The 26,370-nt window shown below is 36.4% G+C and overlaps 2 protein-coding genes across 2 annotated transcripts; both read right to left on the bottom strand.

The window, feature by feature from the left end:
- Positions 1–1,816: 1,816 nt before the first annotated feature.
- Positions 1,817–20,070, bottom strand: tctn2 (tectonic family member 2). The gene is made up of 18 exons (XM_022667292.2): positions 19,932–20,070; positions 15,026–15,139; positions 14,546–14,619; positions 13,289–13,481; positions 12,507–12,607; positions 11,809–12,008; positions 11,581–11,701; positions 10,711–10,849; positions 10,532–10,612; positions 8,753–8,893; positions 8,083–8,157; positions 7,211–7,300; positions 6,983–7,100; positions 5,280–5,383; positions 4,862–5,012; positions 4,558–4,701; positions 3,305–3,393; positions 1,817–2,283 (listed from the first exon to the last, which is right to left on the bottom strand). Exons 1-18 carry the CDS (start codon positions 20,011–20,013, stop codon positions 2,162–2,164), a joined length of 2,139 nt encoding a protein of 712 aa, XP_022523013.2. The 5' UTR covers positions 20,014–20,070; the 3' UTR covers positions 1,817–2,161.
- A 975-nt stretch (positions 20,071–21,045) lies between these two features.
- ccl19a.1 (chemokine (C-C motif) ligand 19a, tandem duplicate 1) lies at positions 21,046–25,351 on the bottom strand. The gene is made up of 4 exons (XM_007229424.3): positions 25,102–25,351; positions 22,494–22,617; positions 21,967–22,081; positions 21,046–21,387 (listed from the first exon to the last, which is right to left on the bottom strand). Exons 1-4 carry the CDS (start codon positions 25,175–25,177, stop codon positions 21,349–21,351), a joined length of 354 nt encoding a protein of 117 aa, XP_007229486.1. The 5' UTR covers positions 25,178–25,351; the 3' UTR covers positions 21,046–21,348.
- Between the last annotated feature and the right edge of the window lie 1,019 nt (positions 25,352–26,370).

Here is a 26,370-nt window from a genome sequence, read left to right on the forward strand (position 1 = left end):
CTGAGTACAGGTACACAGTGTATTGAAACTACGTTCCTCCGGAACCATGGTGCAACATGGAACAACTAGCAATAGACAACATAAAGTGCAGGAGTGACGACAGTGCAACATAACACTAAATACAACAAATACAATAAATACAAAAGACGAGACAATTTAAAAGACAGGACAGTGCAGTACCGATACGGTATAATAAAGTGTATAGTGAGGATAAGGTGCAGAGATGTGTAACATACTGTAACATATAGAACATATATAATCACAGCAGTTACTGAGGTAGAGAGCTTATAGTTATTAAGAGTGGCAGCAAATATTGCTGATAGGAGTAAAGACATGTCAGCCTCTGTGTGCTGAATGGGTGAAGTTCAGTCTTTGTGTGTGAAAGGGGGGGGGGTGGGGTTCAGTTTAGTTTGGTGTGAGTGTGTTGGGCGGGTGGTGGGTGGGGTGGGGTTCAGCTCTGTCTCTGTGCTCTTGAGGAGTCTGACTGCCTGGTGGATGAAGCTGTTGCAGAGTCTAGTAGTGGAGGCTTGGATGCTCCTGTATCTTCTGCCAGATGGCATCAGAGCGAGGAGTTCGTGTGAGGGATGGGTGGGGTCGTCCACAATGCTGGTGGCTTTGCGGATGCAGCGTGTGGTGTAGATCTCAGTGATGGAGGGAAGAGAGACTCCGATGATCTTCTCAGCTGTCCGCACTATCCGCTGTAGGGTCTTGCGATCTGAGGTGTTGCAGTTCCCAAACCAGACGGTGATGCAGGTGCTCAGGATGCTTTCTACAGTCCCTCTGTAGAACATGGTGAGGATGGGAGGTGGGACAGGTGCTTTCCTCAGTCTCCGCAGGAAGTAGAGGCGGGTAAGAGGAGCAGAGCTTAACAAACTAAAACTGGAAAAATGGATGAAGACTTATTTCTTGTACACTACACTACATTAAAAAATGTGTTTTTAAATCCAATTTTCAAATTTTGCATTGGGGGTGTAGAGGTTAGGTGAATGATAAGATTTCAGCTCTTGCTCATAATTATTTATACATGCAAACACATCGCCTCAGACTGGCTTATAAAACTGACACGAGGAGGCACAGACGAGACGGACAACAGTTGGAAACTATTTAAAATAGACATTTTTACACTAATAACTTTACAATGTCATATGTTACTTTGCAACATGTGTAATGCTCTGTAAAGTCTTAAGAGTGTCTGTAAAACGCAAAATCCACCGGAGATCCAATATAAACCTACAGTTACTTACACAGAGGTGGGTAGTCCAGGTCCAGAAAGTAAAAATCCACCCTGGATGTTAGCTCCTATCTGACTGACGACTTTAGCTCTGCCTGTGGTGCTTTTTGGGATAGATTCGTTTTTCTGAATATTTTCTTTTGTTAGCTACTGCAGACAATGCAGGTTTAGGAACAGTTTCATGTGCAGCATCATATACAACTCAGAAAGACCTATAGTATTTCACAAAGAACAAGAAAAAGTGGATTTTAGCGTAAGGAGACCCCAAACTATATTGATTTCCATTAATAGCTGAAATGTGTTTCTTTGAAGTAATGAAATGCTTTTACTGCAGTAATTTTCGCCTTTGCAGCGCCCTTTCAGGTTCAACCGTGCTATAGGTGAGGATGATGTGACCCTTTTCTTTTAGTACGCAGACACATCAAAATATGCAGATCAATCAACCTCCTGCCCTGCCCCTAAACCCATACATCACACAGTGCCCTTCCCCAAATACCCCAAACTACTAACCTGACTTTAAGGAATGGAGCATTTATGTAAAGCTGCCCCTCTATAGTAAATGGAATATACAGATCACAGACAGGATTTTATTTACAGTTTATTAACCAGTGTATTAGTAAACATAAACAAACAAAATAAATAATATATACATATATACACAATCCTTACCACACATCTCTTGATAAAACTTTGACAAGGTTATCAAAATAGAAATTTACAATAGATGAGAAAACCTCCATTTCTGTAGTAACACAGTTACAGCATGTCTGCACCTTATCAGCTCCATCAAGAAGCAGATTATTTTCTATCTCTTTTCATTCTTTTTTTAATATTCTTTCACACCATAAACTAACTGACCTATTTTCCCAGAGACAGTTACAGCATATTCTCACCCGAGCCTTATCTGTGTCTCACACACTCCCACCCTCATCAGAGTGAGGTGTTACTCCACGCCTGTCTGATCTGCCTCCACGGTCTTCCTAACACAGAAGCCATGATGAAGAAGAAGACGAGGATCAGTCCTTTAGCCAGAGCCTGAGAGTACGGCTCACCTGCACACAGACACATCAAACCTCCTATTAAATAATCCAGATATTATTGTATATAAAACCCTCACTATCCCTCACCTTATTACTCAATTATTAAATTCATACTCAATAATTTATAAGAATTAGGTAGTAACTCATTAGAAACATATGCAAAGAGAATGGAAATACTGGCTGTATTGGAGCATATATATATATATTTATATAATTGTCTTAGATCTCACCAGAATTTAATATGTCATGATTACATGTACCCAGGACTGGAGTAATAGAAATTAAACTGGGTAAATATAATCATTTAGTTTGATTCAGCGACTTTTTTTTTTCAGATTATAACTGAAAGACAAATATTTAATGAGGCATTTACTGAACTTCAGAACAGCAGAAAGCTAAAGTGATGCTGGGCTTGTACTGCATAAGTAGTAATTGTATTAGTGATAGTAATTACTAATTATTTGCAAGTTATTTTTATCTGTATTTTATCTGTATTGTACATATGTACAATATTTCCAGGAAAATACTAATACAGGAGGACGGCTGGAAAGAGGGGTAAAATACGGAAGTTTCCCAGCCAAAACAGGAGACTTGACAGGTATGTCACTGCTGCTGCTGCAGCTCAGTGAATTAGCTCTCCCTCCTGCCCCACCCCTAAACCCATACATCACCCAGTGCCCCATTCCAAACAACCCCTCCCATTTTTTAGCCTTGCTCAAATTTGAGCCTAGGGTGGAGTCAGCTAAAATCAGGGGGTTTAGTTACCCTTTAAGACATGTTTTAGGGTTAATTAATTTCTCAGTCAAAAGTTTGGACACACCTTAAATTTAATAAAAATAAAATCCATATTTATTTATGGAAATAACTCAAAAAAAACTTTAGGAAATAAAGGTCAAAAAGTCAATCGGAAATAAAACATTTGACGGATGTTCAAATCACACGTACACACAATATTACAGTCCCAAAATTCCCATATTTAGCACATCCCCCCTGATATGATCATACATTAACAGCTGAGAAAATGTTCCCTCACCAGTGTAGTAGGGCGTCAGAGGGAAGGCGAGTTCAGGCCAGCACACATCGTTCCTCTCACAGTCGAAATCAGTGAAGTTAATGCGGAACCTGCAGTGAGAAAGACATGATGAAAAAATAGTATCTATAACTGAAGATTCCACAATACGATATCTTGAGAATTTTTTTTTCAATGTTTTCAGTGACATTAACTGTATAATTCTGCAATAATATGTCAAGGTCTTTTATACACTGCAGAAAACAGAAAAGCAAGTGAAATTTTCACATTAACTCATATGTCAAGACAATACATATAATTTTTTTTTTCTAATAAGAATTTTTTGTCTTACCAATTACATTATTTTGCTTATTTTTGCACTCTAAATAAGACGAACTGGAGAGGGCTATTCTAATTACTCCACATTTTCAATATTAATTTTTATCATTGCTTTTTAGCTAACAATAAACACAGAAACTGGATTAACAGAAAGGTTTATTTATCCTCTATACAGAAAACCAGCCTATTATCTGAGGTCTGAGGATGAGGTGAATAACACATGGTGATACTTGATATCTCACAATATTGGTGAGGGATTCCATATCTTGCCTTATACTTAAAATCTATTTCTGTGTTGTTATTATTAATACTGTATAATTACAGTGTTATCCATTCTACACCTTTCCACACCATACCACACCTATCATTAAGTACACAGTGACAACAGTAAGAGCTATCAGCAGTAGTAAGAGCTGTGATAATGATAATTGGGAACACTAATATGTGTTTACCTGGCCCCTGCCAAAGCACTTTTATACTTCACTAAACATTATATATATCAATATACTGATTATAGTGTCAATTTAATGGTGTACTCACACTAGGCACGGTTTGGTTGAATAGTGCTGGAGCACAGTTCAGCCCCTCCCCACTCCCCCAGTGGCCTGCACTCACATTACGTTTAAACAATCCGTGCCCAAGCCCGCTTACATCATTTTACTTACTGTTCAGTGGGCAGTGCGTGAATTCAGCAACCCCGCCATGAAAAGTACCCTCTCTCGGAAGCGCGTCTTCTTCATAAAAGCGGAGATAATCTGTTTTAACCTTTTTAGAAATACGCTCCAAAAGTCATGGTATTTATATATAGCGCATGCTCCAGAGAGGGGATGATTTTTCTGACGGGGTGTTGAATTCGGCATAACACCGCCTTGTTTGTTAACAGGAACGTTGCTTTGCTAAAGTCATCCTGTTCTGTGCCACTGCATAAAAGGGCTCACCTGGGCTTAGGTGGTTGTGTACTGATGGGTATGTCAGTAAAGGTCACTGATGACATCACAGGGAAAGACTGGGTCAGGTCTGAAGTCACACAGGGGTTGCCATTGGTTGCTCCACACTCCAAAGTCCATGTGCTTTCTTTAAAACTAAAAGATAGTTTGATTAATTATACATAAAATGTTCATAACTGTACCTTTATCTTTATGAACTTTGGCCACATACTGTATTTATCATCATCCCAATCAAAGCATATGATAAAGCCAGGCATGCCCAAGCACAAGGTCCAATAACGTATATTGACTCTACCTCAACTCCACTGCTTGGATCATCTTCTGTGGCACACCTCCCACTGTCCCGAAGGAAAAGCTCCTGATGTGGATGTGCAGATGGGCTGGAATCCCAGAACACACTCCTGCGAAGCCCCCTGCAGGCTGCAGACTGGAGTTCTGCACTACAGCTGCAGAGAATACAGAACAGGACTGTTCATTAGAATAAAAAAACACTTTAAAAACACAACAAATAATAAATAGAATAAAAGATATTAAGACTGATTTAACTGTAAATTAATAGTGTCAAATACTGTATTTTATAGGTGTCAAAAATTAGTAACACTTTAGAACGTATACAGTATTTACACAATTAAAGATTTCAAAAATGCCAAAAGATTTAGAGATTTAGTGCATATAAATCAGTAAAGATCAAACCAAGAGAAGAGATTACTCACTGGTGATTTGGGTCCAGTTGGACAGCGAGAAGAAATCAGGCTTTCCTGACCAGGACACCAGTGTAGCGGGTACCAACCCAGACAAAACAGAACGCACAGTTTCTCTGTGGCAAAAGAAAAGTATCTGTTATATCATTTCAATCTTTCCTACAATTTATGACAGAGTGGTGACTTTTATTATAAATCAAAAAATACATTGTGACATAAATTCTGCTCATATTGCCCAATACTAACTACACCATATGAACATTTTTTCATTGTTTCCTTTGAAATCAAAGATTTTAAAAAGACTTTATGCTTGTTGGAGTAACTTAATCCCCAACACCATATTTAACTCAACCCAAAAGTGTTGAATAAAGAACCATCATTCAAGAGAACAGACTATATACTCTTTAAGCTTATGCCCAATATTAAGCATAGTGCTACAGGTCTGATGTTTATCTGCTCTAAAGTGTGCAGATAAACGTATTGTATTGTCAATACCTCTTTGTAGGGACTAGACATGTTGTGTTTATGTATTTTCACATCTGTGTCAGCATTGGTTGCAACTTAAATTAGCTAAACACATTTATTAGGATGGGTGTCTTTCAACATTTGCATACATAGTATATCTGAACAGACAGACAGACAGACAGACAGACAGACAGATAGATACTTAACTGATGCCAAATGAAATATTAGCAATATTCTGAAATGTTAATGATGTCATAAGATTTCTTTATTTTTCTGTGCCACAAACTACGATTTTGAGCGAGAAAAACTAGACATGATATTATTTTTTTTAATCAGTCCATTTCTTGCTACTCTAATGAAACAAATAATAATGATCCCTTAATTGTACACATGAATTTAATTAAATGAATGCGCTTAAAATATATGGTAAGTGCATACTCTGGGGATAAAGGTCATGCTTTACAGTTACACATTAATAAAATGCGTTATAAAAACACCATTACTGCTAAAAGAAGTGAAATGAAAGACAGCAGTTCAGTGTGTTTGTGGCCTGTGACCGTTGGACACTTCTGAATAATGCAAATTTAAATTATACTGTTGTGAAAATGCAAATATCAGTAATAGTCAAACTTGCACATTGGGGTGAATTCAATGTACACTTAAATTTGACACACACTTTGTGTGTCTTTGCTATCGTAACGACAGGAAAAGTATTTCATGCCCGATTTGAAGCACTGTACTAACAGTACTAACTGTCTTAACTAATCATGGGTGTGTTTTGGGCAGAACATGAAAAAAACCAGCAATCAGTATGTCACTTGCCATTCCCTTCAAAAGCCAGGACTTTGGTGGATTGGTATTTTGACGGTGCAGTGTTTCTGCGCTTCGCAGAAGAGAAAACAGAGCTGCTCATTCACACTATGCACAAGAATGTTAATTTATTGTGTATTCTGTTTATTATTAATGTAAAAGCTGCATTGGCAAGATAGCAATGAACATTTGACTGGTAACAAATCAGTCAGTGCTCCATGGAACACCTGTGTTTTCTGCTGCCAAGATAGCAATACTCCAGAAATTTTCCTGAACCAGTGTAGACATATAAGAATGAAAAAAAATGAGATAAATTGAAGATTGTTGGTGGGGTGTAAGATAGCAATGAGCATCACGACATACCTTGCACAGGGTATAAGATAGAGCCCTAAATGTGTAGAATACCACATGTACCTCAGTGTGGAGCCAGATGAGCTTACCTGAGCTGGCTGCACTGGGTGAGATTGAGCAGTCTGACAGGTATCAGACACCCAGATGTGGAGTTTAACCCATATAGAACTGGTCTCAGGCCTGCTGAGGAGCAAAGCCCATCTCCCACTGCAAAAAGGACAATAGATACAGTAATAAATTTTAAAAAGAGCTGCCGACAGTTTGATCAACATGATTAATAAGCAATTCCATCTGCTTGCAATATATCTCTACTTCACCTGCTTGCCAGAGGCTAAATGAAGCTCTCTCTATGACTCCAGTGGTAGAGTCCAAAATCCCACCAATCACAGGCCTTCCCTCTAGATAACCTGTTAAACAAACACAAAACACAGTACTTCATGAGACAAGTACAGCTCCTACATGCCAGGCATTAAAGATTATCCGCTCCAGAGAACAAAAACAAGACATGTGTGTGTGCATTTGTCCATCTGTGTCAGCAATAGATATAGTGGTGTGACATATTGTATCATACATGATAATATCGCCAACATTTTTAAATATCATGAACGATATTAAACCCTGAAATACTGTGCCATATCACCCACACCTAATTATCACATCAGCTGTTCTTTTTTGCTGTTTTTAGCAAAAGAAAAATTCACACTGTTCTCATTTCCCATTATATATCTACTAGAGACAGACTATATCTTCTAGTATCATTTATTTTTCTTTAATCCTGGATATATGGAGATATTTGGAGTGCATTATTAGTATCATGACATTCTGGATCATTTATTTCTGTTACAATTTTTTTTAAATAATATCTCAGTTAGAGGTGTGCTGTATAATATCATATGCAATAATAAAATTTAATTCTCATTTTGTTGCAGTAGTGTATTCTTATAATATGTTTTTTTTAATTCTGTGTTTTGTCATATTGCCAAAAGAATCGTTATGGAAATACTAAAAAATATTGGGATATTATTTTACAGACATACAGTTTAAATAAATTTCCAATGTAATTAATGAAAAAATTATCATGCAAATGTTTATTAATATTTGTGTACTGCAAATATTTACCAAACCAACAATAATAGCTGTATTCTAAAGTCTTATTGTGAGAATGTATGAAGTGAAGAGGTAGTCAGACCTGGGTTGCCAGAGTTGGGCTGAGATGTTACATTTCCATTTACAAACACTGCAGAATATCGGGTGCTCAGAGTCACTGAAAAAGAGAGAGAGAGAGAGAGAGAGAGAGAGAGAGAGAGAGAGAGAGAGAGAGAGAGAGAGAGAAAAGGAAATAGAAAAAAAGAGACAGAGAGAGAGAGAAAGAGAGAGGAGGAGTACAGAAATGAGGGGAAAGAGAGAGGGTAAGAGATACAGAGAGAAAGAAAGAGAGACACAGAGAGAGTGGGTGGGAAAGAAAGAGATTGAGAAAAAAAAAGAAAAAGGGAAAGAGAGAAAAAGAAAAGAGAGAGAAATAGAAGAGAGTAAGAGAGACAGTGAGAGAGAGAGAGAGAGAAAGAGAGAGAAGGAGTACAGAAATGAGGGGAAAGAGAGAGGGTAAGAGATACAGAGAGAGAGAAAGAGAGACAGAGAGAGAGAGTGGGTGGGAAAGAAAGAGATTGAGAAAAAAAAGAAAAAGGGAAAGAGAGAAAAAGAAAAGAGAGAGAAATAGAAGAGAGTAATGGAGACAGGGAGAGAGAGAGAGAGAGAGAGAGATGTTAGAGTATTTATTATGCAGTGTTTCAGCTGGGAAAATTGCACAGGAAGAAACTATAAGAGATAATAATTAGGATCAGGCTAGGATCTATCCTCACCTGCTGGATTAAGTGTGATGTTTCCAGTATGGCGGGTCACACTGATCCCAGTAAGGCCGTTCTCTTTCCAGTAAATGGCGTAACTCAGAGCAAGCACCACATTTACACAAAGCCGTCCCTCAGACACCTGTACAGAACCCACTAAAACAACACCACCAAACAGGAGAGTCAGACAATCACAGCACTGATCACATTCAGCTGCCATTAATTATCACACAAAGCAATCCAGACTGTTCTCATACAGAGTTCCCCAATGGTGGATCAAACTACCTTCCACTACCAGATCAGGAGAATCTCTCACTATCTTTAATAAACTCCTGAAGACAGAGCTCTTCAAAGATCACCTACTCTCCTAACACCTCTACCTAACTAACAACTGCTTTTAACCTCTTTTCCTCCTTCACTCCTTTATCCCATTATGTCCCTTTGACCTCCTGTAGGCCCTATCTAAAGATGTTTTTACCTTTAACTTCTATTACTTTTGTACTTCACTAATGTAAGTCGCTTTGGACAAAAGTGTCTGCCAATTATAATGTAATAATAATGAAATATAAATTATCTTATTGACTTTTCATTCAATACGATATGATTGAGGTGCGACACACTGCTACATAATGAAAAGAAAAATCTTCTTGCATCATCATCAACTGAGGCAAAGTTACAGACATCAGATTTGCATATCGTCTTAAGGTTTTAAAATGCAAAAGTGAAATTTACCAGAATAATTATAGTTATTTGTTATTGGAATTAATGATTGCATTAATAACTAATGGTGGAAATCCCAGGGCATCTCGCAATAAAAGATTATCCAGATACGTTGCTCACGATAACAATGATATCATGATAGTGTAATTCTGCGATACTCAATATATCTCAAGATAATTATTCAATATATCTGTGTTACTGAAGAGGATATAATACTCATTAATAAGTAAATACCAGGAATTATGTATGTATTGGTGTCAGTTTTACAGAATTAGACAACCAATATTCTGCACCTTACTTTTACTCTATTGATTTGAATATAGCGCCACCATGTGGCGTAATGAAAGTCATTTTAGTAAGTTTAATTGGAGGCCAGTTTTAGGGACTTTAAAGGATCTATGTTTCAAAAGAAATATCCATATTTTACATCACATTTTGATAACTCATCGCAAAGGAAAATGATACAATATATTGCAATATCAATATTTTGAGTTGAAACTGTGTTCATTTGGGGTTATAAGTGTCTATTAAACAATAATAATTAAAACTTATTTCATATTTAAAATGGAGCCAGAACAGTGTATTAGCCACTGTATTATTATGATATTATTCTAGCAATATATCAATAGAATGAAATGAATGTCTTAAAATGACAATAATATAGTTTATTGCAATTATTTCAAGTCAAGTAGTTTTATTGTCAGTACTGCATATGTATAGGACATACAGAGAATTAAAATTACGTTACTCTCCTCCTAATAGATATATAATATAAAAGAATAGGAGACACTATATGTACAATACAATAAGGACACAGTAGACATACGTAAGACAGAAGACAATAGTGCAGTAGTGATGGGGGGTGATTAAGATGGGATGACAGTACAAGTATAAACAGAACCCGTATAAACAGTAGTGCAAACATGCTATAATAGCTAAAGGCTGGTAAAGTGAATGAGTGCATAAAGTTCTAAAAGTTCAGTTTTATGGGAAATTCAGTCTCAGTATATCTTGTTACTATGACATGAATAAAGGTGATGAGAAATGTCATGCAACATCTTTTCAGGAACTGACCTGATGGAACTTTAGCAGGACTGGACACAAATGAGGTGATATCTGATGTTGCTTCATCCACAACACTGACTGTGACCACTCCTGAAATACACACAAGAACAGGAATACATATATTAATATATACCAGTATATAAAAAATACAGAGTATATCACAAACAATCAGCCTCAGGTAAACCCACCTCCCAGCCCGTCTCTCACTGACACTGCCAGATCCGCTGGTGCAGCAGGACAGTCCTGCAGAGTCCTCGTACACACAGACTCAAAATCCTGCAGGAACGCTACCGGAGCATTCTCCACACACTGACCCACCATAGACACCTGAACACAGACATATACAGAATATATAAGTGTGATAAACAGGGATTAGGAACAGTACAGGTACAGCTGGGCAATATGTTGAGAATTTATGGTATAATGATAAATTTAAATTTAATATTGACAACATACCTTTTAAGCATAATGAAGGTATAATCAGTGCTTAGAAATCACTAACCCAACAGTATATTTCATTACATAGGATGTGATCAGTCCTGTTTGCATGGAATATTTTTGAAGAGGAAAATTGTTCAATTTCCTTTTAACAACTAAAATAATCATTCATGCAAAATCCTTGTATCTTCAATACAGAACATTTACGAACAAAGGAAATAAATTTGTAAAAAAAAAAAATCCATATGAAAGATTTAAAATTATTCTGAAGCATTTTTATTGGTGCAATTTTGAAACAATTATGTCACTTAAAGAATTATGTCATTAAGTGTACAAGACGTTTGTGTGACCCAACTGAACAGAAATAAACCCATTATGCATTAAATGTGATAAATGTGCCAAAAACAATAAAAACAAATTAATAGTTCTGCTATAGTAACATGTGTATATTTGACCTATTAAGACAACAATATCTCCAAACTAGCAATTGTTTACTGTATTATAAAATAATTAAATATTATAAATTATAATAATAATATAGCAGCCTAATATATCATAATAATGCAATAATTTAATATAATACTCAAATAGTAGTATAGTGTAATAGCGTACTATACTACCTGTGGGATGGTAAAGTACTGGTTATCTGTGGTAAAAATTGGGTCCCCCTGGCGGTAGTTTGTTGGAGGTACAGGAGCTGCTGCCTGCTGAGCTTGGAAAGATGGAGCAGCCTTGGGGGTACTGGAGGAGAAACCATTAAACATATACTCATTACAAATCTTAAAAAAGAAACAATTCTTATATACATATTAAATATATTTATAGACTCAGTAGAAAAAGAAACCTACATGGTCTGGCCGTGGTAGAAAAGCCCTAAGAATGGACTGTTTTCAGTGGGGGAGTTAACACAGAGGAAAGGGAACCAATCAGGAGCATTCTCAGCAGACTGGGAGGAGCAGTCATATTCAGGAGCCGGAGTGACGCTCCCTCCAAATGGACCAGGGAGACAGTGACCAGTAAAAAGCCACAGCAGTTCTGGAGTACAGTCCTGTAGGAAACGAACACATGGGCCTATTCAACCAGACTGGCTATCTTCAAAATTGTCTAGCTAATATAAAAATTGTCAAACATATAAATACAGTCTGAGTGGCTAAATTGAGATAATTTTTGGTTAAAAAACATTTTTCCCTACAAAATCAAGGAATACAGCTTAAAATACATTTTTATTTGGCAACGCCTGCTGTCTTGGGAGTCTGTCACACACGTCATAAATGATGTAGATGGTGGAAAACAACCCAAGAAGATGATGCAAAATTATCTGTAGTGCTCACTCCTGAAGATTAAAACAACTATGGGATGTGTAAAGCTGGTGTTGAGCTGTATTCAGCACCCCCGCCAGGAAAAGCACCCTCTCTCGGGTTTTTTATTAGTGAAATGAGATGTATTCAAGTTTATTTGGTAACAATAAACAAACTAATATCAGCAGATTGTCCCGTGGCGGTGGGTGGGGGAGTTGACTTATCGGACTGTGTAAAATTAAGCGTACCTGGTCACAGCAGCATCGCACATCACATTCTCCTGGGGTCAGATCACATGGGCAGCGTCCCAGGGGCTGGAACACTTGATTAGGGATAACGGTCTTATTTTCTAAAACACAAGAGAACCAAAAAACCACAATGCACCTCACAAGCCATGAAAAGAATCCCTATAAATACACAGTAGTGGTCAAAAGTTTTAGAACATGTTGCCATGTTTTCTCCAGTTTCCAAGAGTCTTTTGAAGGTGTAGGAAACTCTACAGTACTCAGCACTCTTTGGCTTCATCTGTAATTTCTCTAAAGCAAAGACTTCTTCTTTTAATAGTTACAGTTTTTAAGAGTTCTTTGTGTTTCTGTGTCTTTATCTAGTTATTATGATGAAAGTGTGAATGTGCTGTGAGTGTGTATGTGTGTAAATGCTGCAGTAGAGTATCAGCAGTAACACCATCTGTTCCAGCACTGATTTACTATAGACTAAGGCTTTTGGAAATTTTGGGACATTTTTTAAAATCCATTTACAAAACTTAGTGTATTTTCATTGCTACTTATCAACTGTAAGCTGTTAACCAATTTGTTGTTTGCTAAAAATCACCCCCTCTTTTTTTAAACAATATATGAGTTTTTCAGGTTTTATATACACCAATTTATATTTGTTTTACAATACTAAAATTATTTACTACAATCAAGTGATTTTTATAGGTAGTCCTAATTTTTCACATGTCTAAGTTGTGTATATTATATAAAACAGAAATAAAAATATCTTCATATGACAGAAGCTGAAGGTTCCTTACCTGACACAGGGCCAGCAGGGGGTAGCAGAGCATAGATCTGAGCCTGAACGATGAGTGAAGCCAGAGGATCTTCACCACGACAAGCCGATACCCGCACAGTCTCTGCCACACACAGCGGCCTGGCACAGCACTCCGTCTCATTCACACACAGCTGCAGACTCCGGTTCAGGCTCAACCGCACCAGCAGAGCACTCTGATACACAACCAAACACCAAACCAAACACAAAGATTACTGTTTAAACAAGCCAACAGCCCTTATATGAATGAGAAAACTCTTGATCTTCCTTTACTGGGGCGGTCCTGATGAGAGCCAGTTCCAGCACAATGTTTTTGATGGTCTTTGTGACTGAACTGAATACTTTCAAAGTTCTTAAAATGTTTGGATTGACTGACCTTCAGTTCTTAAATTTGAGTTTTTCTTGCCAAAATATGAATTAGAACATTACTCAAATAGAGCCATTCACTGTATACCTGTAACTCTACCTCTTCACAACTTTATAACTGACGCTCTCAAAAGAAATTCAAGTAATTAACTCTTGATGAGTTCAGCACAGCTGTTAACTGAACGCCTGAATTCCAGACTCTACCTCATAAAGCTGACTGAAAAAATCCAGCCAAGATGTGCAAAACTGTCTTTATCTAAGCAAGAGGAGCTACTTTAAGAAGAATCTAAAATATAAAACATATTCTGGTTTGTTTAACACTCACTTTTTTGTTTACTAAATAATTCCATACGTGTTCCTTCATAGTTTGGATGGCTTTAGTATTAATCTACAACGCAGAACATTTTAAAATGAAAAAACCCTGCATTTAAGGTCTGTCCAAATTTTGACTGGTTCTTTATGAGTGTTCATATGGCCACATCTGTTTTTTTATACATATTGTTACAAAACACTGTATTTGAAAAAAATTCGAAGCATTTCTTATGCTTATTCACATTTTTGACATGATGTAAACAACTGACAGATTAAGATAAGTTTCACATCACCAGGGTGTCACTATTTATATTAATGGGAATTCACAGACTTATTAGTATTTTTAATTGATTTAATTTTTTGTGTGTATTCAACAAAATTAAAAGTTCTTTTCAGTTTCAACCTGAATAAATTCTGTTAGCTATCTCACAGTCCAGTTAGGTGTTAACAAGAAACTCAATGTTATATTGCAGCTTAAATACTGTTACGGTCCTGTATGAATTATTTTAGTTATTTTAATTATTTTACCCAAGGCTTAATAGGCAGTATATACAGGATTTACCTTTCCCATCAGCTCTTGTGACACATTCCACTGACTGGGAGCAGAGGGCCTGCAGGACGGAGGAGGCAGGCGTCCTATTGGACAAATGAGTAATTATGTCATAAAAGTAAAAAAATAAAAACAGTAGTGTTGATATAGTGGCTTTATTTACAGTGTATACTGGCCAGTAATAGTGAAATAAGCAAGCATGACTCAGGTGAAGTCTAATGAGCTAACGATTAACCACATGATGTTTACTGATGCTAGAGAGAGGGAGGGGATGCAGAAGGAAAGAAAGTAAAAGAAAGTAATAAACTAAAATGAAAGAGAAGAGACAGAATTAAATAAGAGAATCCCAAAGGACTTCGGACCACAATGAATTATTTAAACAAGAGGAGAAAAAACAAGAGAAGAAAAAAACCCACACACTCCCCCATGGCAATACCCAAACATACCCCTGTGTAAATTGGTCGAAACGAATCTGGAATATTCTGGTTATACCTGTTGTGTTGGAGGGTGTGACACTGCTGATGGTCAAATAGATATCCGACACGTTTCCAACCAGAAAGGCGGAGGCTCTCGGCCCAGATGTGACGAGAAACGAGGGCTGAAACACTGTAAAATACCCAACAAATTACAGGCTGTTACATCATGCAGCAGGTATCAGGTTGAGATCACTATTATTCTAATTTCTCAGAAGCAGCTCTGTCAACACGTTTTTTTCACGGGTTTCTTTCAGGTTGCCACTTATTCTCCATTAAATAAATTAAACTTTTTTTTTTAATAAAAAAGAATTAAAAGAATTCTACAATATTTATTGAACACTTTTTTTATATTTCATATCCCAGCAGACATGCCAACAAAGCACAATACATATAAAAAATATTAAAAGATCACTTCATTTTCTGAATCAGTTTCTCTGATTTTGCTATTTATAGGTTTATGTTTGAGTACAATTAAAATTGTTGTTTTATTTTATAAACTACTGACATTTCTCCAAATTCCAAATAAAAATATTGTAATTTATAGTATTTATTTGCAGAAAACAAGAAATGGCTGAAAAAAACTAAAAATATGCAGAGCTTTCAGACCTCAAATAATGCAAAGAAAACAAGTTCATATTCATAAAGTTTTAATGGTTCAGAAATAAATATTTTGTGGAATAAACCTGTTTTTTAATCACAGTTTTCAGGCATCTTGGCATGTTCTCCTCCACCAGTCTTACACACTGCTTTTGGATAGCTTTATGCCATTTCTGGTGCAAAAAAATCAAGCAGTTCAGTTCATCCATCTTCCTCTTGATTATATTCCAGAGATTTTCAATTTGGTTAAATCAAAGAATTTCATAATTTTAAGTGGTCTCTTATTTTTCCTCAAAGCTGTATAATTACATATTTACTTCTGCACTGTAATGTTCGACTTTTGAGAATGTATGTAACCGTATTTAACTTGAATAACATCATGCAGCCCATGACCCATTGCTCATGGGCTGAAAAAAATAAGCAACAAGAAAATATAGAAAGTAAGAAAGAGAGAGAAAGGTAGAGAGCGAATAACAGAAAGAACCTCAGAGCCCAAAGAACACTCCTAAAGTGAAGAAAAAACCCAGCATGGTAATACCCAACTAAACCCATGTTTACAGGACACACCAAGAAGCCTGGAAGGTGCGGGGGTTTTACTGCAAACTGCAAACATTATGACCAATTAAAACTCACGTTGTGCGTCACTGTGGGGGGTTTGAAGAACCAAGGTATTGAGATAACCCAACAAAAGATCAAATATGGTCAAAATAATGTGGGCCATTATAAAACATGCCAAGTGGTAATATAAAATAAGTCCTAATACCTTGTCCATGTTCTCCTCCACCAGTCTTACACACTGCTTTTGGATAACTTTATGCCTTTATTCCTGGTGCAAGAATTCAAGCAGTTCAGTTTGGTTTGATGGCTTATGATTATACATCTTCTTCTTGATTATATTCCAGAGGTCATCAATTTGGTAAAATTAAAGAAACTCATAATTTTTAAGAGGTCTCTTATTTTTTTCCAGAGCTGTATCACCCATTTTCCCACAATATACCCAGTTTGTAGTGAATCTCATGGAAAATCTTTTGTATTATCCCACAACCTATTTTTAGTCTTTCTTGCAAACTTTAAATAGTTACTATCATGTCCAGGTGATTGTTCCTTTATTGAATATTGGTTCCTCTTAGTGTTTCTTATAGAAGAATTGAGGAAGTTTTTCCGGACACTGTGACCTTCAGTTTTGGGCTGTGGAGAAGTAGAACTAGACTAGTGATGGACGTCCATCAAATACGTGTAGATTGAGCTGAACTACTGGTCTGTTATGTTTCATCGCTTGAGCTTTAAAGTATCATCAGACTTTTAAACAAAATAAATTAAATAATGTAATATCTGGTGCACAAATGGTCAAACTAACAATTAATACACTAAATTTCAATATAACATTGATGAGGAGATCATTCCTATATAATTCCTATGACCTATTTTTAACCTTTTGCAAACTTGAATGGCTACTACTACTGGAGGCAGGTGATGGTTCCTCTATTGAATCTTGGTTTCTCTCACTTTTTCTTGTTCGAACATTGAGGAAGTTCTTCCTGACACTGTGACCTTAAGCGTGATGAAACCCCCCAGCCTTGGCCTGTAGAGCAGTGAAACTGCACTATCCAAAGTGTGACTGTGGAGTAGTGAAGCTATTAATACTAATGAAAGCAGAAGAAACAGGATGAGCAGGTGTCTGCAAACATTTTGCAAAAGTTAAGGATGGTATAGGGAAGATGTTGGATGATCATCACTCCAAATCATCATCCCAAAAGTATTGGATGGAGCAAATATCATTCCAGAGGACATAACAAAAAGTAAACTGTTGTCAGTGTACAGCATTTATAGTAGTATAGATTAACTGTATTCTGAAAACAACAGCAGTCTTCGTACAGCCTAGGCCACAGTTGTGGAGAGAAACAATCTTTTTCATCAAATCCTCAGAGAGATCTTTACCATGAGGTGCCATGTTAAATATCCAGTGGACAATATGAGACTATTGTACCCGATGCACCAAACTTAAAAAGCCATGCACCCCATTCACACCTGGAAACTAATAACGCTAACAAGTCACATTATATAAATGTATGTTTTTACATTAATAATTCGTCAAACACCTAATTTGGTAAAAAATAATTAAACCAACAACAACTTTGAGGAGCTAGTTGGGAACTGAAAGAACCGTCTCTCTAAATGACATCTCTCTAAAAGAAACGGTATTCCCATTACTAGTAGTAAAAGTACTTTAAAGTGCAGGTTAAAATTCCTCTATATTTGTAATAATGTGTTCATTTAGTGTCAATCTTAAAAATGTATTAATATACAGTGTTTGTATTACATTTATAAATCTTTGCTTCTACACAAAAGTCACATTAAGAGTCTAGGCCCGTATACAGGCTACAAGTGTAGATAATATAATACCCTGTTTTTCTGCAATAACTCTTGGAGGACACTTGAAGTTGAAGTTGCATGTCCACCCTCTACCCCATTTAATTTTAGATTAATAAAAGGAATCAACCCCTACATTTTGCATGTTTGAAAACAAAAATAGAACCTAGACAACTGTAATGAAACTAAAGATTTGAAGGACATTAACTGTTTGATTTGTATTTATCAATATAGTTTGGAAGGGGCACCGGTGATGTATGGGTTTAGGGGCAGGGCAGAAGGGAGAGCTAAATAGTAGTGTGTCTCTGATAGCTATAAGACGCAGATGGTTGGACGTCTGCATGTTGTGAGTAATATGCAAATACAACTGTAATGAAACTAAAGGTCTTGGGCACATAAACTGTTTTATTTATATTCATAAAAACACGGATTTTAAATTGCATTCAAAGCCTCTTTACCTGATTTTAGCTGATTCCACGCTCACCTCAAATTAAAAAAATGCAGGGGTTGTTTGGGAGGGGCACTTGATAATATATGGGTTTAGGGGCGGAGCAAGAAGGAAAGTTGATTGGTTGTATACAGGCTACAGGTGTAGGTGATACAAATCCCCTTTTCTCTGCAGTAAAATAACTTATTTACATTCTGAAAATTTGAGGGCTTTGAAATATCATACAGGACACTTGGAAAAGCTGCCTGTTCTCTCTCTACTCCACTTAATAATTCCAGATCAGTAACAGGAATTAACCTTAATTCTGCATGTCTAAAAATAGATGTTAAAAATTAGACAACCATAAGGAAATGACAGCTTTGGAGGCCATGAACTGGTTGATTTGTATTCAGGATTTGAATTGATTTCAAAATGAGGTTCAGAAAAGAGCCTAATTTTAAGATTTTATTCATTATATTTTGACAGTTGTAGATTTACTTGACTATTTTTCTATACTTTCTTTTATAATTACAATTATGATTTTCAGTAACGTTGCTTATTAAACATGAAAGCTTTTTATGTAATGCTTTATATATATATGCTTCTATAAATTAAGTTAGAACTACTAAACCAGGGGTGTCCAAAGTATGGCCTGCGGGCCATTTGCGGCCCGTTTCCTTTTTTAGAGCGGCCCGTGAGGTATTTTAGAAATAGAATGAAAATCGGGCCAAAGAGTCTAAAAGCGGAGAGAGTGCGCATTTCTAGCGCAGAAAAACGGGGCAAAGAGTCTAAAAGGGAAGAGAGTGCGCATTTCTAGCGCAGAAAATCGTGCCAAAGAGTCTAAAAGCGGAGAGAGTGCGCATTTCTAGCGCAGAAAATCGTGCCAAAGAGTCTAAAAGCGGAGAGGGTGCACATTTCTAGCGCAGAAAAACGGGCCAAAGAGTCTAAAAGCGGAGAGGGTGCACATTTCTAGCGCAGAAAAACGGGCCAAAGAGTCTAAAAGTTGCCGTAATTAAGGAGTTTAATATTAAGAGACATCATGAAATTAAACATCAATTTGAAAAATCTTAGTTTACACAACACTGTCAAAGATAAATATAGTAAGTCAAGTAAAATGGTGTGTAAATGAAAGTAATCAGTAAAATGTATTATTTAAAGTGGTATATTTCATTATTTGTTTTATTACAGAGTCTGTGGCCCGTGACTTCAAATATATTTCTCCTTCTGGCCCCCAACAAAAAAAGTTTGGACACCCCTGACCTACACTGATATAAACTGACTCTCGGTAGGTTACAGCATTGAGTCAGTTCAAAAACATGCCTCAATCAAACAGAATAGCTAGCTTAGTTAGCTTAGCTACCTTGTTAACATGTATTGCTCTGTTTACACTGGGCTGACCAGACTAAGGTCTCCCTGGCAACGCGGGTGCGTTGGGCTCGTGCTAATATGCTAACGTTAGCATGCTAGGTTAACAACACGCGCACAGACAGATCTTGTGCCTCATTCAGTATTAATATATCCAGCTTACCGGCACTGCACGCGGCCTCTTCTGTAGAAAACAGCGCGAGGACGAGTACAGGTAGAGCATTTAACCAGGTAACTGAGAGCATTGTTGATATTTCATTAGAGGTATTTGGTGTTTTTCTTCTGTGAATCACTGGCAGCGCTCACAGACACAATCTCCACAGTATATCGCCTCCTGCAGCCTGGAGCCACAGAGACACATCTCCAGGAAGAATCCATAATTCATTAGTTAATAGCTGATTTTGCTATTTATAGGTATATATCTGAGTAAAATTAACATTATTGTTTTATTTTATAAACTACAGACAACATTTCTCCCAAATTCCACATTTCACAAAGTTAAAGAGTTAAGAAATCAATATTTGGTGGAATAACCCTGGTTTTTAATCACAGATTCCTGCATGTTGGCATGTTCTCCTCCACCAGTCTTACACACTGCTTTTGGATAACTTTATGCCTTTACTCCTGGTGCAAAAATTTAAGAAGTTCAGCTTGGGTTGATGATTGTGATCATCCATCTTCATCTTGATTATATTCCAGAGATTTTCAATTTGGTAATATCAAAGAAATTCATATTTTTTTTAGTTTTTCACAGTTGCGAATAAAGGAATCAAAGACTTTAAAGAGCCAATAAACCCATAAAGCTTTTTTTTATCAATAGCTAAATGTGTTCCTTTGAAGTAATAAAACATACCAGACATGCTTAAAATGTTTACACTTTTACTTGAGTAAAAAGCTTGAGTTAATACTTTAACAATTATTTTAAACACTAGTGTCTATACTTCTACCTAAGTAATTATTATGCATATGTTTCACACATTTAACCTGATTCAGTTTAAAATTAAATTAGATTTTAAATTGTGAACTTTAAACTCAACATCAACAATAATTTATGTGGTGTTTATGTATTTTTATTTTATTTTTTTGCTGTTTGGTTGAGTGTATTATTAATATCAAGTTTGATCACATCTGGTAAAAAATCTGGTGAAAATATATTTTTGTTTTTTTTATATCGGAATTTATATCTGTAAAGTAAATGATCCACTAAGGTAAGAAGGTAAAAATATAGCAGTACAAACATGTAGTATTTAAACAGACAAGAAAGAAGACACTACGCATTGTTCACACTTTAATCATTTATTGCTTAATCTACAGTAGGTACAGAACAGTAAAAATGAAAAAATAAAAAAATGAAAAACGTCTTTGGTTTTTTTTTTAAACAAACAATAAAATATATCAAATTGGATAAAAAAAAAGCTTATTCATATTACAACATAAAGTGGTTTGTTGCTGTGAAGAACAGACACTGAAAAGAGCAAGTCATTTTTGAAAACAACATGCGGTCATAATTTAGCTGTTTAGCTGCCGTGATCGGGTTGACCTCCTGCTTTTATTTGGTACTCATCATCTTTAGGTTCTTCTCAGTCGTACTTGAGTTTCATGCCATGGCAGCGTCTCCCCTGTAACACAGAGAAACAGTGGAGTGGAGAGTGAGCGAGCTGAGTGACGCGTGCTGTTAGAAAGTATTCAGTAGTAAGACGTTATGACTTGTGGTCTGCGGTTTTAGAGTACAGTGGTTTCTGGGTGAATGGTGTTGAGTCAGAGTCATAACAAGGAAAATGGAAACAATGGGGCAGATAATCTTCTGTAAACATAAACCAAGATTTGGCTTAGATAATATCAGCGGCATATGACTTGTTCACACCCAGAGCTCTATTTTCTGACACATCTGCTTTCTTTTTCCAACTGGCATTGCTACCTTTGGACATTTGTGGTGTTTTAAGGGTCAAAAACCACCCGCCACCATGTTTAACAGCAGAGAAAAAAATTAAAAAGCATTAAACATCCATTACCTGATCCACATTATACAATACAGATACAAATCATGTGGTAGAAACCACATGTACATATCCCACATGTCATTGCAGTGTTCTTTAGCTACTATAGAACATGGCAAAAGTCATGGGACACTATACTAAAGATATATGGGACACTTTACTTTCTGTTCTATTTCTGGTTATAGATGCTAAAGTATATACCTTGAAGTTGTTCTTCTGGCACTTGTGCAGAATTCTGTCCACTTCAGTCTTCAGGTTGTTGACCCATTGCTCTCCACTAGGGGCACACAGATATTTTCCCTTCTTGGTCACAAATCTGAAAAAGATTAAAATAACACCATTTAGAATGCATCGAATAAAAATCTTTAACACTGGTGTGTAGATTGTAGATGTGTTACATGTGGCATTTGGTGCATTTGATTCATTTCCCATTTCTGAGGGACATTAGAACTTTGCTCTTGATCAATACTTCTGAAGATAATAAATTATCCAGTATATCCTGTAGAGCTGTGTATTTGCAAGAACCTGGCTAGATGATATGTATCATTATACAGGGGTTACGATTCAATATAATAAAATGCCAGAGTACAACATTGCTCTCTATAAATTAACCACTTCTGACACCAATCTTTATATGTAAACTAAAAAATGTTTTGCTAAAAATATTGCGATATGATACAATATCAATATTTTCCTATACCTCTTATAGTTTTGCATGGTATACTCACATGACAGCACTGATGGGGCAGCCTTCGCCTTTGACCTGGTCACGATGGCGCACCACAATGTTGGATGGAATAACCTGATGGCTGACTGACAGGCAGCAGTCCATTGCCTGATCTCCGAGGGACACTAATAGAGAGAATAATAATAAAAATAGTGTTAATAATAATAATTATTATTATTATAATAAAAAAGTTAGACTTGCCTAGTAGCGCATATTCTAAGAAAAAAAGATACAGGAGCAAATACATTAAAGCAACATTAGATTACATTAGTGTAAGTGGTGTGTTTTTGCTCAAAAGCTCCCCCTACAGTTACACAGTGTAATTCACTATTACTCCACTACTGTCAATACAAATCAAAGTAAGCAGTCCTTCATGTTACAGCTATATATATAGAACTTATTTTTGTCACTTAACATATAAATGTCCTTTTTAAATATTTTGAGAAAGTATTAGCTTGAGATACTGCCTTATTATTCTGAGATAGTAAGTCATTATTTTAAGATACTTCCTCAATATTCTAAGATAAGTCATTTATTGAGATATCTCCACAACATTCTGAGATGAGTAATTTTTTGAGAAACTACTGCAATATTATGAGATACTAAGTAATTTTTCAGATACTACCCAATATTCTGAGATAATAAGTCACTTTTTGAGATACTACCGCAATATCCTGAGATATGAAGTCATTACTCATACTCATTGTTTTGCAATGATATTTTCAGTCATTTTTGGAGATTAATAAGATGAGAAACGTATTATTTTAAGATACCATATCATAATTTTCAGATAATATTGTATTATTTTAAGATGCTAAAGGTAAACCATTGTTTTAAGATAACAACTCAAGATCTTCAAATGTTATATCATTATTTTGAGGTAATATTTCATAATAATAAGCAGCTAAAGCATGAGTTTGGGATTGAGTTTCATTTTTGCAAGATACTTTCTCATAGTTTTTGCATTGAAACAAAACATTCCAATTTAGGTGTTAGGAATGGTCTTCCAGACCTGTGCACGTGCATTTGTTGACAAGCTGTCACTTAACCTTAAAGGGTGTACTGTATGTGTACTCGGGCGGTAGAGTAATATTACAGGATTTTTCAATAGATATGGCTCGGGTTACACTGCAGAAATGTAAGGATAGGTAAGGATATAGAGAGTGCTAAATGGAGAAAAAACAGGAAGAAATGAAAGTAAAAGAAAGAGAATTGAATAGAGAGAGATAAGCAGTGAGTAGAGTATGAGTGGTGTGTGGTCAGAGTTATTTTGAATGTATGCTAAGCTGAGGTCAATTTATCTAAATTAGATACTGCCTGCTGGTTTCTAAATCACTGTAGGCCATTGAAAACGAAAGTGTGTCTTGGCACTGTTTGTGTGTACACATGCGTAGGCGTGTGTGTGGGTCCCTCTGTGTGTGTGTGTGTGTGTGTGAAAGTGTGTGTGTGGTCAGTGATTTTGCAGTACTATGAATCTTAACATCTGCAGTGCTGACTAATGGAGAAAAAGCAGCAGCAGCAGCAGCGACTGTTAAAATCAGAACTGGATTTCACTGCACTGAAATTACACAGAGCTTGTGTTTCAGGATATATAACCACAATATTGCCTAACCTATGGCTCAGGAATTACTGCAGCGGGATGTGAAAGTAGACTCCCATTCAATACAGTACAACGTCATCTGCTTTAGTACACAACATTAATCATATATTGAGAATATATATACCTACATACCTATTTATAATGCAAAATTAGAGCATGTAATCCACAATATAATATAATATAATATAATAAATACATAGGTTTCTGGGACAATACATTTGCATAATGGGTTTGTCCTTCAGTCACTGACACTTACCATCAGTGTCATTCCTCAAGGCTAATTTAAGTAAACTTGTAGATAAAATATTAAATAAAATAATAGGCTATAAAACCAGGCATTATGTTATCATGTTAAAAGCTTCATTTTCTTTTTCCACTTCCTTCATCTCCTTTTTTTTTCCAAATGTTTTAGTCTTTCAAATCTATATTTTAGTTCAATTAAATAAAACAAGAAGACTAAATGCAAATCTCTCATATTCACTTGAATTACTTCAAAGTGTTCAAAGTGTTACAAAAATCCACTATTTAAATTAACTTATATATAATAATTAGGCATAACAAGTGGATGTTTTATGATTAATTAACACAAGTTTTCAGTGAACATTTCTTGCATATTTTATACACTAATTTATTTTTTAACAATAATTTCTGTACAGTTACAAAAAATATTGCTGCTTAGTTTTTTAAACCTATTTAAATACTACTACCTAAATATATCTATTTTACATTTAGTTCAAACATTTATATTTATATTAGTTCAATCTATTATTTTACAGAAATCTAATTCCACATAGAAATAGACAGTGTGAAATGGCTTGTAAAAAAATCGATAATATAAATCTAAAAAAAACATTTGAAACATATAAAATACAAACTAACAGCATGTACTACCTAAGAGAATAGAATAGAATGGAGTATATGAAATAACATTACATTACATTACATTTTGTATTAAAATAAATATATTATCTATATATCAAATATATGCATTATTCACATTAGACCTTACCTTCCACATTGCTGCTGATGATTATAGCAGTGATCCAGAGAGCCACACACAGACTGCGCACCCCTGATGGAGCCATCGCTGCTGGAGAATAAAAGAGGATGTTGTGACTGGAAGAGAGTGTGTGATAAAGTGTGTCTGGATTGCGTCTGCTGCTGCTGCTGCTGCTGCTGCAGAGGGTGTGAATGAGCCTCGTGTGGGCTTATCCTGTCAGAGTTCCCTATCTGCCTCTGTACCCTGTCCCTCTGCGCCTCTGTCACTTTATAGCACAGTGAGTTTCGTTTTGACACAATGTAGGGGGTTTCCACACTGGAGTAAAGGACAAGTATTAAGAACAATAGGTGGCAGCTCATATTCTACCATCCATCTACCATCTGTTTTGTGAATATACACATAATACTGAACATAAATACACAACAAAGGCTCTCAGATGTTATATATAACTTTTGGGTAGCGCACCTCTTGGTGAGAGATCACTGGCTATCAGACATGCCTCTACTGTGCACTCAAATAAAATAAATTGCCCAGTTGACAGAGGGGGGCGCTTTTACATGCACTAGATGAACACTTTCTCAGAAATGTGGTTTCATGTTAGAAGATGCAGACAGCAGCATCCACCTGTTCACATCCACACATTCCTGCTTTTGTGATTTAAGTGTTGCAGATACAAGAATTTACAAGCATAAATGTCCTGGCACTGGGTGTAGAGCACTTGCTGGGTGTAGGGCACTCATTGGGTGTTGGACACTCACTGGATGTAGGCTGCTTGCTGTGTATAGGGCACTCTCTGTGTGTAGTGCACTTGCTGAGTGTAGGGTTCTCGCAGGGTGTAGGGTAATTGCTGAGTGTAGGGCACTTGCTGGAGTTAAGGTATTGAGTGTAGGGCACTCACTGGGTGTAGGCTGCTTGCTGGGTGATGGGCACTCGCTGAGTGTAGGACACTCATCTGGGGTAAGGCACTCATTGGGTGTAGGGTACTCACAGGGTGTAGGGCAGTCACTGAGAGTAGCGCACTTGATCGGTGTAAGGTACTTACTGGTTGAAGAGTACTTGTTGAGTGTAGGACACTCGCTGGGGTTAGGGTATTTGCTCGTTTTATTGTACTCATTAGGTGTAAGGCACTTTCTTGGTATAGGGTACTAGCAGGGTGTAGAGCACTTGCTGAGTGTAGGGCACTTATTGGGTGCTGGGCACTCACTGAGTGTAGTACATTCGCTGGGATTAGGGTACTTGCTGGATGTAGTGTACTCATCGGATGTAAGACACCTGTTG

The sequence above is a fragment of the Astyanax mexicanus genome, chromosome 22 (assembly GCF_023375975.1).
Source record: "Astyanax mexicanus isolate ESR-SI-001 chromosome 22, AstMex3_surface, whole genome shotgun sequence".
Taxonomy (NCBI): domain Eukaryota; kingdom Metazoa; phylum Chordata; class Actinopteri; order Characiformes; family Acestrorhamphidae; genus Astyanax; species Astyanax mexicanus.

Coding starts and splice junctions, on each gene's coding strand:
- tctn2 (XM_022667292.2), bottom strand. CDS start 20,013: ATGCTCTCAGTTACCTGGTTAAATGCTCTACCTGTACTCGTCCTCGCG. Junction 10,613..10,710: donor AGTGAGAGACGGGCTGGGAG/GTGGGTTTACCT, acceptor TGTGTATTTCAG/GAGTGGTCACAGTCAGTGTT. Junction 8,894..10,531: donor TCCTGCTAAAGTTCCATCAG/GTCAGTTCCTGA, acceptor GTGTTGTTTTAG/TGGGTTCTGTACAGGTGTCT.
- ccl19a.1 (XM_007229424.3), bottom strand. CDS start 25,177: ATGGCTCCATCAGGGGTGCGCAGTCTGTGTGTGGCTCTCTGGATCACT. Junction 22,082..22,493: donor TGCCCCATCAGTGCTGTCAT/GTGAGTATACCA, acceptor AATCTTTTTCAG/ATTTGTGACCAAGAAGGGAA. Junction 21,388..21,966: donor GCCAGAAGAACAACTTCAAG/GTATATACTTTA, acceptor TCTGTGTTACAG/GGGAGACGCTGCCATGGCAT.